We start from the raw sequence: 15,305 nt of genomic DNA on the forward strand, positions 1-15,305 counted from the left end.
GGCGTATTAGCACGCATTCGAGTTGTATTACAGAGTTCAAGTAGTTATAGCTATTGATAACATCAATGAGTTATCATGGTATTGGTATAGGCGGCCAGAACACTTATCCCCAACTTACACATGAAATCTTTCAGAGTAAACCAAAACGATAGGCATAAGTCGTCTGAAATGATCTAAATTAAAATAAATTACGTTAGGTGATTGATTATACCAATATTAAACAACAAAAATTCACTATCCAATCTTTCCCATCGTGTTAACAAGCAAGAGTGGGGCCATCATATATCGACCGGTCAAGAGAACAATCGAAACCTGTAGAATATTCAAGGAACATCATTATCTACCCGTAATAAAACATACCCAGCGTAAATGACCTTTTTATAATTATTTTACTCTATTTGAACGTAATTAAATCCTCATCCTCGCGCAATACTTCCTATTTAATCGTGTCATTACCTAAACCCTCTAACTTCCAAACAACTTGTTAGGTACCTAGCTAGCATCATTAATAGTGCTACGACCCAAAACAAGGTTAGTGTAATTGGTTCTATATAACAGCCCCATACTATCGATTATAAATACACTCACTCGTTCTAGAAAGGGGGTAACATTTGTAAGCAGGCCTTCGAATATAAAATCGAATCTGTTTTCGCAGAATTGAAATGGACCACTTGGCGGCAGCGACATTGACTGACTCAATATCCTATTGATACATTGTTACGAATATAATAAATACGCCATGACGACTCCAACACATAACGGTCTTGTCATAGTGGCTCCCCGAGCCCCTTATGAAATCCATCAATTCCCAACGATCCCACCAGTAGATGATGAAATCCGCGTCCATGTCAAATGGACAGCTTCTACACCCCTGGACCTTCATCAGGCAGACGGTGGGCTCTTGATTGAAACGCCATATAGAACTGGATCAACTTCAGCTGGCATTGTTGTCGAAGTTGGTCCCAATGTGAAGCACCTGCAAGTTGGTGATAGAGTGTTCGGCTTTGCTCATCAGCAACCGAAGTGGAAGGCTCATCAGGAGTACACCACTGCTCCAGAATGGGTTTTTGGAAAGGTTTGCGACATTTTTGAAGACAAAACCATACTTATCATGGTAGGTATAAAAAACTAATAGCTCGACAGATCCCTGATAAGTTCTCGATGGAAGAGGCTGTTACGCTGCCGGAGAACTTCGTCACAGCGTTTAATACCATCTCCACTGACTTGGGACTCCCTACTCCGTGGCCGAAGCCTGAAGGCTACGTCCCACCTAGGGCTGATGACCCAATCTTGATTTGGGGTGCTGCATCCTCGGTAGGACAACTTACTATCCAAGTCCTAAAGTTCTATGGTTACCGTCACTTGATTGCGACCGCATCGCCACGCCATCACGAATTCTTGAAGAAATTAGGCCTCGAAGAAGCCTTTGATTATAAAAGTCCAACAATAGTTGATGACTTACTAAAGGCATATAAGAAAGGGGACGGCCCAGCGTTTCCATTGATAGTCGACTGCATCGGCTCACAAGATGGATCGGTTAGTCCGATTTCCAAGATCGCCCAGAGCGGTACGACTGTCGCGATTATGCTACCGGTCATCGTGAAGCACGCAACGGAGACAGAAGTACCCGAGTACTCGATGGATGCAAGCACCAGCGCTCAGTGGGCAGAAGGCGTCAATGTACGCGGAGTGCGGACGTTCTTTTACTGGAGAGTAAGTCTTAAACCCTTCCTAGGACCTAGGTCTCCGAAAGGCCAGCATGAACTAACCACAAACTTACCAATTAGAACCCACTCTTCAAGGAGAAACTACAACTGGAGATTATGCCTCAGATGCTAGCTGCCGGTCACGTGGTACCGAATCGCATCCGCGTGGTTGAAGGACGTACCCTGCTGGAGAGGGCTACCAAGGCGTTGGAATTGCTTCGGACGGGAGGGGTGAGCGGAGAGAAGCTCGTCTGGAGAGTTTCGGAGGAATGAAGGATGGATGAACGCGGTCCCTTATTACTTAGTTCTGAGCGAGTTTCAATGCAATACACGGATTGATTACCTATACTCAATCTTGAGTACGGTTATGAGTATCTTACCTCACATTAGCGAAAGCAATTACTCTTAGCAAGGGGTTAGGCACTTTGACCAATGAGCTTTGGTAATTGGAATATATAACAAAATCCAAATATGATTACCTAGGTACACTATCGTTACCCATATTTGGGGATCATCCTTCGTAACCGGCCCCCACGACTGGTCTCCCTCGACGTGTAGGATCTTATCTAGTGTCAGCTTTCCCTGCTTCGCCTCGTCCCACATCTCCGGTTCCTTCTCTTCTTCATTTTCAAGTTGCTCTTTATTCTTCGTCGGTTCTTTGATAAAAACTCCTACTCCGATGCGAACAACTTGGTACATGGCTTGGAAAACGAAAGTTTTCGTCTCCGGATGCTCGGCTATGTTATGATTGACATCAGGAGCCGTCAGAACCGGCTTAGAGACTAGAGTATTTGGATCTTTAGTTCCGTCTTCATTCCGCTTGGCTTCCAGCTCATTAGTTCGCAGGATTAACGCTTTCGAGGGATCCAGGAACAGAGCGTAGCAGGGGTACGAGATCGACTCCTCTGGTACGTCTAGATGCAAGCTCCCGGCCGACATACCGCGGTCATCTTCTAGATCGATTTCCACCGGGATGCCGTGTCGATCCCACCTCTTCTTCGGCGTATGGGGTTTAACTTCGTATATGGGTCCCTATTAAAGTGTCAGCCAGCTGTAAGCCTGAGTTACTATTATTGGAAAAATTCGCCTTACCTCTATATCCAGCTTACCACTCGATGCCCTACCGTAGGGGTCTTTACCGGCAGGAACAGTTGAACAATTGATAATCGAGGAGACTAGGTTCCTGAAAGATAACGGAATATACTTGACAGGTCCGTCGAGCGATGCCCACGACCAACTAGGCGCTCAATACTCAGTTGGCCTACGGACAGTCCCCAATTGTTTTCCCGTTAGCGGCGTGATCTTCGCATCCCTCCGATCCTCTATCTCTTCATAGGGGTACATCCGCCAACATAGATCTTCCATGAAGTGCTTCTGCCATAAGCCCGCGTAGTAGCAATCCCGAGTCTCTTCTGCCACCGCTCTCGCCACGCCAGCCAACGCAGTGAGCTTATCGCGCTGCACCGTCAAATTGCGCATCGTATAGTTCTCGACCAAGGAGAGCTATCCCCCTTGCTACCTAATTCCAGGGTACTTCCCCCCAGCCTCCTGGCCGACGATGGAAGAGATTCCGGATGTCTGGGAAAGTCCGTGCTGCTTATGGGATATACGCTGCGTTTCTAGAAGGCGTTTCATCCCGAAGTAGATGTCACCAAACGTGAATCCATCTTCGGACTGGATACAAGTCTCGCATTCAAAGTACATCTGGTCGCGGGCGTAGTGGATAAGACGCCGAGAAAGCAGACGTTCCTGCAGAGTCCATGCCCGCGAGCTGAGAGGCTCGTCGGCGATCGGGTCGTATCGTTTGCTGAACGATCCCATCCCCATTCTTTGAGGGAAGTGGAAGCTAGATCCTGGCAACCACTCCTCGAATAGATGAACCAAGTTCTTTTTCCCGGGCTGAGAAGTGTGTTCGTATACTAGTTCGTGGCTCCTCGGCCCCGTCGCCTCTCTTGGAGTGCTGTACCCGAGCGATATGTTTGCAGGGGTGACGTATGAATCCTTCTCGCGTTTTGGAAAACAACCGGAGTAACTGTCTTTTGAAGCAGCTGCCGATATCGTTAGGTGGGAATTACGATAGACTTTGACTCATCGCGGACGCCTCTTTTCCCCAATCATTAGGGTCATCCTGGATAATGCATAGACAGTCTATCCAGAGGTACTTGATTCTGAGGCGCTGTGTAATTTTGATCGCGTCCTGGAACGTCTTGGGGAGAAAAGATACAGCAATACCCTCTTTAAGATCTTGAATAGACTGCTTAGTGGCCATTAACGTTGACGATGTACCCTAACAGTGACTGAGAGTTATATATCTCCCATTTTGACCATTGGTTTCAACTACTGATACCCTGCGGTTGGAAGCAAACACATCTATTACACGCGTTGGGAGTAAGGGGTTTAAGTGCGGACGTCCGCAGAAGGGATGATTCAATTCGCAGTATTTCATCCATTTCTTAAGACGTCCAATCGCGATATTAAAGTCTGATTCTATCTCACGTAGGCGACCCGGTATCGAGCTGAACATACTGTCTTTGAGGGGTCAGCTCGTTAACTCTTAGCCTTGACTGGGAATCTAAGTATCTACCTCTTACCATCGCTAGTGCAGATGCCCATAGAGCTTCCACGCAGGCTAACCTGGTCAGGTCTGCTATTGAAAGCATCGAATTGACCTTGAGTCTTTCCAAATCGAGCTCCTACTCCCATAAGTCGCAGATGGGTCGTATCGTCAGTGCCACTCGGCTCATGCGACGTGAGGCATGGTGTGGTGTCGCGAGCACGTCTTCGGGCTGGAGTTCGAACCATAGTATCTTTTTACACACTATTAAACAAGTTTTGTGAGGAGCGCCAGGGTCCTTAGAAGTCATTGTTACAATCCTGTCTAGTTAGATAGCTCCAATTTCCTTCTACCTATAACTTTGTCCCTGCATTCTACGCTCTTGAGACGTACCTATAAAAAGCATCGGACTAACATATCAAAAAATACGAATAAGTCCATCGTTATTAGAAATGAAATTGAAAGATTAACTTCTTATTTTACGTATAAACGGCCAACGCATTCTGGTCTTATATTGCTTATACGACAGGACGAGAGTTGAATTAATTGGTCACCCTTCTGCGGCTGAGCCTCCTTGGACCAAATTTTATCTTGGCATCGAGGGGCTCAACTAGTGTATAGTATATACTAAAGACCAAGGAGATGGTAGGTTATTGAATGAAGCTGAAAGTTGACCCATGTCACCTAATTAGCACTGCCCAGCACTAAGTTTGAGTAAACGACAGTTTAGGTATAATGCGCAATAGTAAATTCTGGTGTTGCAATGACATAAGTCCAGTCTATACTACATTTCTATAGGAGCCCTCACAATACTATAAACCCGGCGGGGCTACTAATGTTTAAGCTTCTGTAATGATAACTAGTTTATAGCTAGCTTCATGGGCAATCCAGGAATAATTCGACTAATAACGAGGCGTTTCTAACAACCTGCTTCCCCGGGGTAAGGATGTAAGTGGCTAAGACAGTTTAGTAAACTGGAGTCATGTGGACGGTTACTCACCGAAAAATTCTACAGGGAGATGCTGCTTCAATAGTATAGCGTTCTTGGCACCTACGGTAGTTGCTTGATCTAGTAGCTCAGTAGTATAGTCCTAGCACTAGTCTTAACCACTTATACCTAGTCCGTATAGAGATCGATACTTATATCAAAGGGTTCGTAGTGAGACTTGTGAGTCCATTATACTAACTACTAAGGCTTTGTAAGACAATCTACTGTTACATAGAAACATACGTTACTCCTTAATAGCTACCACAAAATTCTTCAACAGAGATAACTATGTGTTGATATGGTAAAGTTGATGGCATCGTGCAGGATGATTTACAATACTATCCAACCAGCATCTGACTGCTAGAATGACTCACCCGTTCGTATAGTTTACGGTGTGATACTATAAACTCAACCCATTCCTCCAAACCCTAACCTGCTTCCATAGGGTTGGCCAATAACGCGGAGCATAACGCAAGATTGACAAGATCTTCAGCATGGATATGTAAAGTATGCGTACCGACGCACAGCGTGACTCGACAGAAACGCATGTCTCAGAGCAGACCACCACTACACAGACACACAAAAGCTCCATTTCTGACGTTCTCCACATCCCCGCATGGAGCCGGTGCTCGTCTGATCGTGTAGAGTTAGGTAGACTTTCCCACTACCGCTATCCGAATGTGTGCATAGGTATATCTACCTATATAGCGGATAAGCAAGGTTGTATACCTAATCCTAGGTGTGCTGCAGGTAGCCATGCGTCACAGCCCGGATCCCGAGCCGAGACCGATAGCAAGCAAAGGTCGATTCGTCTCTCGCCGAACATGCGCCACTCCACCCCACCTAGAAGTCCAAGTGTGGGTGAGTATCAAGCCACGGGACCCTTCGAGTCCTACTAGTTACCCTGGCCTGGGTTGGGTGTGGTGGTGCGATGGGGGAGAAGACGATGGGGACACCGCTCTCTATGACTGCGAGTGGGTGCGGTATCATGAAATTTGACAATCCCATGCCATCATTTCTATAAAATTGTTCAGGCCGCCAAGCCGGTCGATGCAACATACCGTTGGCCAGTGGGAACGTCGCCGGCGATGGGAATGGCAGAACTGCTGGTTTTATGAAGGTAAAAAAAAAAGTTTGTCTAGAACTAGCTGCGTTACCCGTTCGCGCAAGCGCTTACGGGGAGTGCTTAGCTTCAAGAGTGCCTTTTACGCCACATATAAGTCTGGCCTTTGATTGGCTAGCCACACCTCAGCGCACGTCCGATAAATCTTTTGTAGAATCAATTGAATAGCTTTACTATTGCGTAAAAGATATAATAATTAATATCGTTGGATAGAGCTCGTTTTGCATGACATTTCTATATTATTTGCATGTGTTTTAGACCTTAAGCGATAGAATGGCAGAGGAAAAAGTCGCCAACTGCGGGGCGATTCTAAGTATCTGATTGGTCGAAAAAATTGTGGCAGTACTAATGAAATATATAGGTAAAAGTTGATATGGATAGCGACGTAAGGGATCTCCCGAACCCGAACGTAAAAGGCGGCTAGCCAACTTGACCTATCCGTCTAGAAGATCATTCTATCATTATATGATTCCTTTCGTCACATAGATCGCTGCCTGTTCGTTGACGATGTCAGTGAGTGACGGTCCATGTAAGTCCTACAACAGACAATACGGCGGCGCTGGTCTAGACCCGAAGATGGCATTCGCCAACAAGATCGACAAGCGGAATGCGACGCGGGGACATTCCTACGACGGTATCATGTGGTTTTATCTGTCTGCCTTCTCAGGCTATCCACTAACCTACGATACCAATATGCAACCACTTGACAGCTACCTAAGACAAAGACATCGTAGATACCTTGCCAGGGTATGCGTCGAGTACGATGGAAACCTATAGGAGTCCGTATGCTACATACCTACCTCCTGTAGCCAAGTACTTGCATTATGCCGTGATAAACAAGATACAGTCCCACGAGGAGAATAGGACTCCGGTTCTGCAAGAGTCTTAGATCTGCCTAATCTAGCACAATGTAGGTAGGCGGTGGACTGACCAATAGGTAGGCAGCCTGCGAATTGTTCTTTATGATTGACTGGGGAACCCAAATTGAGGACAGATTGAGGGGTACTCATTCGGAGGGGCAGAGAAGAAAATAAAAAGGACAAAAAAAAATTGGAATTGGATAGCCACTATTCCGAACCAAGCCAAAGGTGAGGGATCTACGGGACGAGCGGGAGTCGATCGCTAACTACTAGTAGTATTTCTCGGCCTCAATGTGGGATAATGCGATAATGCGATACCTAATGCGATAATGTACGATGATGTTGGGAAGATCAGGGAAGATGTGATGAAGAATACCTAGATCGGTAAGACGGGTTCGACGGGCTGGACCGGGAAGAGAAAGTCAAGGAGGGGCCAATCAGGCAGCAATCGGCCGTGAGCAATATCCGTGAGTGGGAATTGGGTTGAAAGAGTTGAACTAGGGGGTGTATGCGTGTAGTATGTGGTGTGTGTGGGATAGGGGGTTGTTTGGATGAATAGGGAGAGCGAAATGTGTGTCCCGCACAACTTTTTTTTTGTCCCTCCCCTTGTCTTTTCTGACCTTCGACCATTTCGAGTCGCCTTTGCCTTACTCTTTGGAGATTTGGAGGGGTAGCTCGTTGCCTAGGTACTCAGACAGTAACATTCATTGACGAATACCATCGAACCAATTTATTTGTCGCACAGAAATAGTAATATCAACAACTTCTCCACGTCGACCAGGCGAACAATGTACATACTAGTAATCTATTGGATGTCTTAAGTCAGCTAAGCTATGTAGTTCTAACTATTGGGTATCTCGAATCTAATAATACTATCTAACTACGGTAACTACCTACATACATATCAGTGATATCGCGGGTACGATAAGTACAGGTATAAATGGTATAAGCATTGAAAACAGATAAATGTTTCTAAAAAAAAAATCGGGTTTGCCAATTCCCTAAAATCTCATAAACCAAAGGGGATGAACCGATTGTGTATGAGCGATACCAATACAGGCTTGAACAGTGAATAATAGAGAGAAAAAAACAGCCATGCATTTGTCTATCGAAACAGGGAAAAAGCAAACCAAATAAATCCAATACAAACCACGTCATCATCGCAGTGCCCAGGTATCATTAATCCAACGCCGTAGTCGTATCCTTTTACATGCAAAAGTTTTACACTGTTCTGAACCTTTTTTTTTGTTGGGTTTTCGGTTGTTTTACTCCCAGCGGTATCTTCCATCATCGTAAACTATCTTCTGTCGAGCTCGCCCTAGGCTTCGGGAGTCGCTAACAGTGGCCCGGCGGCTGGGAGCCATACGGTCTCTCAGTCGTTGCCTTTGCGCCTCTTCTTCATCGCGCTCACGCTTCTCGCGCCGCCGCCTCTCGCGGTCTAAATTGGCCTTTCGCTCGCGTTCCAAGCTTATCTGGTCCATCGCAAGTACAAGCGCCGCATCGTTGGGATCAACGGCTACTGAGCCTCGGCGGTATCGTGTGTTGGCTGGTACCGTTGTAGTCGGGATAGGAGGCCGGTTGGCGATATCCTCATTCGCGCGTTCAATTTCGGATTGGACTTTCTTTTTCTTCTCATCCTTCTTCTTCTCATCTTTCTTTTCCTCGTCCTCGAATCGAACGTGGCTGTTCCTGCGCTTTCGGCGACGCTCCTCCTCATCACCATCCTGCGAGCTCGACTTGCTAGACCCGTGTCGCCGGTGTCGCGGTTCGTTGATTATTTTGACTTCGATAGAAGGTCGGCTGTGCGATGAAGTAGACCTGTCGCGCTCGTCTGCGCTCGTTTCGCGGTGCCGCGACTCGCGCACGCGGATAGTCTCTTCGTGGGGACTAGAAGGCATGCTGCGCGGTATGTCGTATTTGCGGGGTGGTGTGCGCGATAGTGGCGGGCTGTCAACGTAGACTGTATGGTCACCGGCGCGCTCACCCTTGTCGCGTCGCGACGAGCGCCTGTTAAGATCGACGACCTTTTCGCCATTGATGTAGACACTTGATCGCCCCTTGGAAGAGTGCTCCGAGTCAGAAGCGGAGTGAGACGAGAGTGGTGGAGTGGGCGGGAATTGGCCAAAGCTGTATCCTGGTGGGCTTAATTGACCGGATCGGACATATTCCGTTGGGTGTTGGAACGTCTTGGTGAGCTTGCATGGTAGGCTGTGGCGCGAGTTGTCGCATAAGTCGTGCTTGATCTGCTCAGCGCTGTGCCCGTCAGGGTAAACGTAGGTGAAAATGTTCTTGTGGCACATCGTGTCGGTTGGTGTGTTGATAATGCGACTAATGCGCGGTGGGTTAGGTTGAATAATCTGAGGTCTCGGACGGTTACTTCGGAAGTTGCTGATAGAATGCGATCCGAGCAATACGCTGGCCTGAGCCGGAATGATTTCAGTTGAGACTAATGCAGGTGAATGTTTGTGGTTGTAGACAGAGTTGTTGACGATAATCCTTGGGTAAGATGCCACGACAGTGTGGTCAGTCGGCAGTGTCAGAGACGGAATGATTAATAGGGAGTTCAGCTTCTGGGCCTAGAGACATGAGGGCATCGGGAAAGGAATTCTCTGGGTGATATGGAAGGGGAAGCCTGAGGAATTTGTATGCTTTCGAGAAGTGACTGGTGCCTAGTAACTGACACCTTCTTGAATTCCGTAAGGTGATTCAAGATAGACGATCCAACGAGATGTGCTGTAAAGAGGTAAAACTAACAGGAATGGGGGGGTAGGGTTCGGTGCTTTAAGTATGGGAGTATCGAAATTCTCAGGACTTTCTGTAGGTACATACCTGTAGGTTTTTTTTTCCCCTCGTCTTGTGGTGTACATAATAATTTCGAGCAGGGGTTCGACATCCCTTTCCTTCTGACCCATGTTCACTCCTTGGGTGCCTGCGTTACCAGGGCCGATGAATCATTCTTCCGTATCGGTTGCACACCAGAAAGGAATGGTATGTTTCCAGACGGAGCCAATAATGTTCACGGCCGAGAGAGGCAGTGTTTGGCCTAAGGAAGACGGGTGACCGGACTGGGGTACAAGGTGAATTTGGATGGGTGTGTAGCTGAGTGTGTAGCTTCACACCCATGGACGCGGTACCACCCATGGCAAGGTCGACCGCGTGGGTTCGTTCCATGAGGGATCCCAGTTTTGATCGCCCTCTTCGGCCACTCACTCGAGGTTTTTTTTTTTTGAGTTTTTTTTTTTTGCTGATAGACTCGAGACGGGAGGATGCGCAAGAGGCAACCCAAATAGAGGCCGCCGATGAACGACCCTTGAACGTTTCCCCTCTCATAAGGCTGGAAAGACGAGTTCGTTCTATATCAGCGCGTAAAGAGATTTCTGTTACAACTGCTACAAGAATTGTAGACCAAGCAAATAGGATAGTGATTTGCATGATACAAAGCGCGGCGTGAGACATGCGCGGGGAGTGACTCTAAGAATCAACATAAGAAAGTAGTTCTGCCGGGGAGGAACTCTGGGACATAGGTAGTAACTAAAAGGTAGGTATGCATGAACGGATCTCTCGACTCGTCCTATTTGCTACATGTCCAATTCTGTGGAATGCAGTGTGCGGTAATGGGGTGACAACCTAAGGTAAGCTCTAGGTAGGATGGGCTAGATGTGCTAGATGTGCTAGATTGATAGTTACCTAGTAGTTACCAATGCGAGAGGTGGTGACCTGCAGAAGGTTTGCACCCGCTATGATGCATCTCGTCGACCAAATGGGTTCCGAGAGAGTCATCGACCTCGATGTGATTTGGCGTCAAATGTGGAGGACATAGCCTTCCCGCACATCGATGCAAGGCCCCAAGACTCCAAATCCTAGGGTAGCTGGTCGCATCGTGGCAAAGCTGCAAAGTCGGCGATAGATACCAGGGTAGCTTACCTGGTAGTTTACCTGGTAGTTTACCTGGTACAGCATCAAGAATTAACTTATCCCGATCGGAAACACTCAGCCACTTTACACCGGCAAAAGCATTTGTACCAACAGTAGAAGTGAGAACTATCTGACTTCGAAGGCTGGTGATCTAGAACATTGATGTTTCCCGTGGACACGTGCCCTCTGTGTAAGTTGAAAGTTACACCTTTACGGGAAACACGACAATTAGCAATTCATCATTTGGTCTTTTTTTGTGAGACGCAAAAGTCCGGGGTTGCTCTGCCAAATCTTGCATAATGTACAATGAATTGTATGTACAATGTAGAAGTGTAAAAACAAAAGAGTCATTCTTTTGAAAAACCCCTCTTCTTCAATTGACCATTAACAGTTTAGCCAAGGTTTGTATATCACGTGTTATGTGCTAATTCTAGGCTACATTGCTTTTTCTTACTATCAGGTAGGTACCTACCTATTATCAATCAACTAATATTCAGCTAATGTAGGTACTCGTGCTAGCGCAGACATGTAGAAAAACTACCCTAATATGTGTACACTAATCCCAGGCAGCAAAAAAGATACCTTAGGTATGTAGGACTACATAGGCACTCACTAATTGGTGCATACATCAATTGGAGGGCTCGTAATCATCAACAACGCGTTATAGACACACACTCAATAATTCCCAAGAATATACCTACCTACTCAAAGGGAGATGAAAAGGGGGGACAGGTCAAACATAGCTCAGCTCAGCTCAGCTTTGACAAGTTTCGATTGCATGATGAAGGATTTTCATCTCCGTGTCGCTTGTCGATTGTCGATGCCCAATGCTCGCTTCCGGATTTTTGCAATATTTGCCGCACCCCCCAACCTATTAATACATATTTCCCAATTCAACACAAACCATACACAACCATAGGTATTACGCGTACGGGTTAAATAAATTGTCACAAGTTCAATACTTGCCAAAAATATTTCACCCCATTTTTCCCCCTTATTCGCAACTTACGTAGATAATAATATCAGAATGTCAGAATGTCAGAATTATTTTTAATTGCTTTTATCACCACTCTTTCCGGCTGTTCGGATTAACTTGCAGCGAAATGAGCAACCAAATATTTAATACAGCTGACGTGCCATGTCACTAGTGCTACTTTTGGACGACGCGCTGCGTCAGCATATCAATGTTGAGTATGTAAAACTTCGTTAGAGCTGGTCCTCAGTGATGTAAAGGTATCACCACTTTACTACGGCATCTGTGCCACGGCCCATGGCAACGGCCTTCGCGCTTATCTGTAACATACATTCACCGTACACTTGCCTTCGAAAGAACAAAAACCAGGAAAGGATTCAGTGGGCCCCTAGAACGTCCGAGAGGCAACCGACTATATCTCCAATATCTTGATGCAAGAGTTTGGATTATTTCGTCACATTTTAAGAAGTTTCGGTCATGACGACAGGAAGCAGAAAGATCCCGTCTTCCTAGATGGGTTAAACCCCGCCTAGGACTGTGGAAGATAGCGAATTACACGATTCAGCCCTACGCTAGGCAGATTTGCATCGCCAACTAAAAAACCCTGGGGGGGTTCGAAACAACCCACTTTGGCCTCAATTGATGAGGCTGAGTTAGCTGAAGTGGCTGTGTAGGTGCCTACAGGTATGTACATACATATTAGATAATGACCACAGTCTCCGCAAACACCCATTATCAAGAGCTCATTATCAAACAGATTCGGACAGGTCCGACCTCACCACAAACGTCATCACCTCGAACAAACAACGACAACTTGACTTGTGATATCATGAGACCATTGTCAAGTCCTACAAGTCGATATCAAGCTATCTAGGCATCAATCCTGTATGACTCCCCCGCGGACGCATCCGAATTCAGGCTAGCCTCAGGAAGTACAATATGTCCTCTACCAAGTCTAGCCCCCAACTCGTCTCGCCACCTTATCTCCAGGGTAGCAGTATAACATAGAAGGCTGTCATAATGGAGCGAAGATATCTGACGGTAGTTCCGATCAATTGCTACGAATTATTGGCCGAAATATGCAGCTTTTAATTCTCCAATTACAACTAAGCCTCGATCAAAAGGGTAGTTGCTGGAACTAAATTTTTGACTCACTGCCTTGATTATCGACTATGCATCATGCGAGGCATCGGAGGCCGCATGTGCCTACATGGTAGCGGTGAGATTACATACAGTATACTAAGGGCAAGCCGCAGCCAGCATTAAATGGTGCATGCTCGCAGCAGAAGTCTCGTGATGGAGGTACCGATAGACTCCAAGTACATACTGTACATCATGTATGTATAAGAGAGTGTACGTATAGGAGAGGGGTGGACTTCCTGTGGCGCCAGAGCATGCCACCAAGCCTTCCACAGCGACCTAGATTACCACTCAGATCGGATCGTCCGATGCTTGCGTAATAATTTTCATGTTTCGACTGATCGTAGCATGGCACATACTAGGCAGTCGGTTAGCATGTCGGCTGCCTTGGGTGTTCCCTACCTGCATAATGCGGATCGTATCGAAACTAAGAGCGATCACACGACTCAAACCACGAATCAGGTTTGACTAAATATCCGTAAGAAGCATCTACTTTTTCCCCTTATCATCTACAGGGCAAGATTTTTACACTTTTTTAATAGCTGTACAATTTGCCTACTTAAGTATATACATGTATTTATCCGCTAACACTCTCTTATATGTTTGCTATTATTAGGATCAAAACAAGTCTTCATTAATTATGGGGTTCGTTAAACAGGATGATAGATAGGCAAGCAATATAAAGTTGGAGTTATTATGCCTACCTTGGTAGCCTATGAAAACACTCTACTAAGACCATGTGAGCCAGATGGTAGGACTTATTGTATGCTGTTGAATAGAAGCTACTCCGGTGTGACTGGGGCACTAGACTAGTAAATACTCAAATTGACTAGAGCGATGCCTCCGAGGCTCCTTTATATCACGCGCTTCCCGGATCAGTCTCCGTGGAAGTACGCGGATATTTTCTAGCTTATTATCGAAGAAATACCATAACATTCTTTTTGAATCTATAATAGTTTACTTGATGACCTCGGGTATATCTTAGGCATCTACTCTTAATCTTCACCTAAGAGACTTAAGCAGTTTTCCTTCAGGTATACCAATAACGTCTTATAGTCTGATAACTAATACCTATCATATCAGGTGCCCAGGTAAGCTACCTGATATATCAGACAGATCCAATTTTATTAACACAGATACCTGTTCTCCGATGATCTGGTGGGTTACACAACTACCTAGATATGTAGGTAATTAATAGAATCTAGCAAGCTGCTACGAAATTCGAGAGTTTGGCTAGCAGTCGAGATACATACTATTGAATTAATAGGTAATACGTAGCTAGGACTTCTATAAACGGCACTTATGGCCTTGTACGTTCCACACTTGGTATTAAACATCAAATTTCAAGCTTTTACGCCTAGCGAAGGAGGGTACGAAGTTGCCACTAGTGTTTAATACTATTAGACTTCAAATAGAGGTCAAGCAAACCTCAAATAAGCCGTGTTCCTTTCGCTACCTTATTATTTCGGCAAAATTCCGTAAAAGTCAAAAAAACAAAGGATAGCCCGCCACTTGCTGGAGAGGTTGAGATCTAATAATGATAATATACCGTAACTACCATAAAACCATTGAATGTGTTTCAACTCGACTACTCGTCGTGATATTCAAAACACAGCCAGTAGATTCTATCATATGCCCGTTTCCGAGAATGGATGAAGTAGGTAAGTACTGCTATAGAACCGTCGTGGGTATACCTCTATACGTGTCAAATACTACGAAAACCGCGTCGCATTTCTAAGTAGTTATTGGATTTACGACCTTCAAACCTTATATTACATAAACTATGAAACCGGCCTCATTCTGGTATATTTCTTTGATAAATATCTTAACTAGCATGAGGCGTCATGTGGTAAGGCAACATGACTTCACAATATGAGAGATTGGATGATCTAGAAAAGCTTTTGAGCTAATCTATACTCCTCCGTTTTCTATTCTCTAACACCCTGCTCGCCCGCTATCGCGTAAAGTGGGCAATAGTGTGGCTGTAAGGGATGAAAATGACGATACTTGGATTCCTGTTTGATATCGCTTCATAGTAGCTTCATC

The 15,305-nt window shown here is 45.7% G+C and overlaps 5 protein-coding genes across 5 annotated transcripts; 1 reads left to right on the forward strand and 4 right to left on the reverse strand.

The window, feature by feature from the left end:
• Positions 1-330: 330 nt before the first annotated feature.
• F4817DRAFT_338653 (GroES-like protein) lies at positions 331-2,165 on the forward strand. Its single transcript, XM_049303452.1, has 4 exons — positions 331-531; positions 622-1,075; positions 1,144-1,713; positions 1,788-2,165. Exons 2-4 carry the CDS (start codon positions 740-742, stop codon positions 1,977-1,979), a joined length of 1,098 nt encoding a protein of 365 aa, XP_049158598.1. The 5' UTR covers positions 331-531; positions 622-739; the 3' UTR covers positions 1,980-2,165.
• F4817DRAFT_365494 (uncharacterized protein) lies at positions 2,046-3,763 on the reverse strand (the record flags this gene model as incomplete). The annotated part of the gene is made up of 4 exons (XM_049306873.1): positions 2,959-3,763; positions 2,799-2,889; positions 2,205-2,738; positions 2,046-2,081 (listed from the first exon to the last, which is right to left on the reverse strand). Exons 1-4 carry the CDS (start codon positions 3,183-3,185, stop codon positions 2,046-2,048), a joined length of 888 nt encoding a protein of 295 aa, XP_049158599.1. The 5' UTR covers positions 3,186-3,763.
• On the reverse strand, positions 3,222-4,508 carry F4817DRAFT_316269 (uncharacterized protein; the record flags this gene model as incomplete). The annotated part of the gene is made up of 2 exons (XM_049300651.1): positions 3,222-3,754; positions 4,298-4,508. The coding sequence occupies 2 exons, from the start codon at positions 4,506-4,508 to the stop codon at positions 3,222-3,224; spliced, it is 744 nt and encodes a 247-aa protein (XP_049158600.1).
• Positions 4,509-8,179: 3,671 nt separating this feature from the next.
• Positions 8,180-9,848, reverse strand: F4817DRAFT_118003 (uncharacterized protein). The gene has a single exon (XM_049297580.1). The coding sequence runs from the start codon at positions 9,529-9,531 to the stop codon at positions 8,497-8,499; it is 1,035 nt and encodes a 344-aa protein (XP_049158601.1). The 5' UTR covers positions 9,532-9,848; the 3' UTR covers positions 8,180-8,496.
• On the reverse strand, positions 9,644-11,202 carry F4817DRAFT_118039 (uncharacterized protein). The gene is made up of 3 exons (XM_049297581.1): positions 10,919-11,202; positions 10,061-10,702; positions 9,644-9,651 (listed from the first exon to the last, which is right to left on the reverse strand). Exon 2 carries the CDS (start codon positions 10,685-10,687, stop codon positions 10,166-10,168), a length of 522 nt encoding a protein of 173 aa, XP_049158602.1. The 5' UTR covers positions 10,688-10,702; positions 10,919-11,202; the 3' UTR covers positions 9,644-9,651; positions 10,061-10,165.
• Positions 11,203-15,305: the final 4,103 nt, after the last annotated feature.

This window comes from Daldinia loculata, assembly GCF_022478755.1.
Source record: "Daldinia loculata strain CBS 113971 unplaced genomic scaffold F4817scaffold_27, whole genome shotgun sequence".
In the NCBI taxonomy this organism is placed as follows: domain Eukaryota; kingdom Fungi; phylum Ascomycota; class Sordariomycetes; order Xylariales; family Hypoxylaceae; genus Daldinia; species Daldinia loculata.

What these genes read in the sequence shown, in the direction of transcription:
- F4817DRAFT_118039 (XM_049297581.1), bottom strand. Translation starts at nt 10,687, where the DNA reads ATGTCTCACGCCGCGCTTTGTATCATGCAAATCACTATCCTATTTGCT.
- F4817DRAFT_338653 (XM_049303452.1), top strand. Translation starts at nt 740, where the DNA reads ATGACGACTCCAACACATAACGGTCTTGTCATAGTGGCTCCCCGAGCC. An exon ending in CAGAATGGGTTTTTGGAAAG is followed by an intron (nt 1,076 to 1,143) that starts GTTTGCGACATT and finishes ATAGCTCGACAG; the next exon opens with ATCCCTGATAAGTTCTCGAT. An exon ending in GGACGTTCTTTTACTGGAGA is followed by an intron (nt 1,714 to 1,787) that starts GTAAGTCTTAAA and finishes CTTACCAATTAG; the next exon opens with AACCCACTCTTCAAGGAGAA.
- F4817DRAFT_118003 (XM_049297580.1), bottom strand. Translation starts at nt 9,531, where the DNA reads ATGTGCCACAAGAACATTTTCACCTACGTTTACCCTGACGGGCACAGC.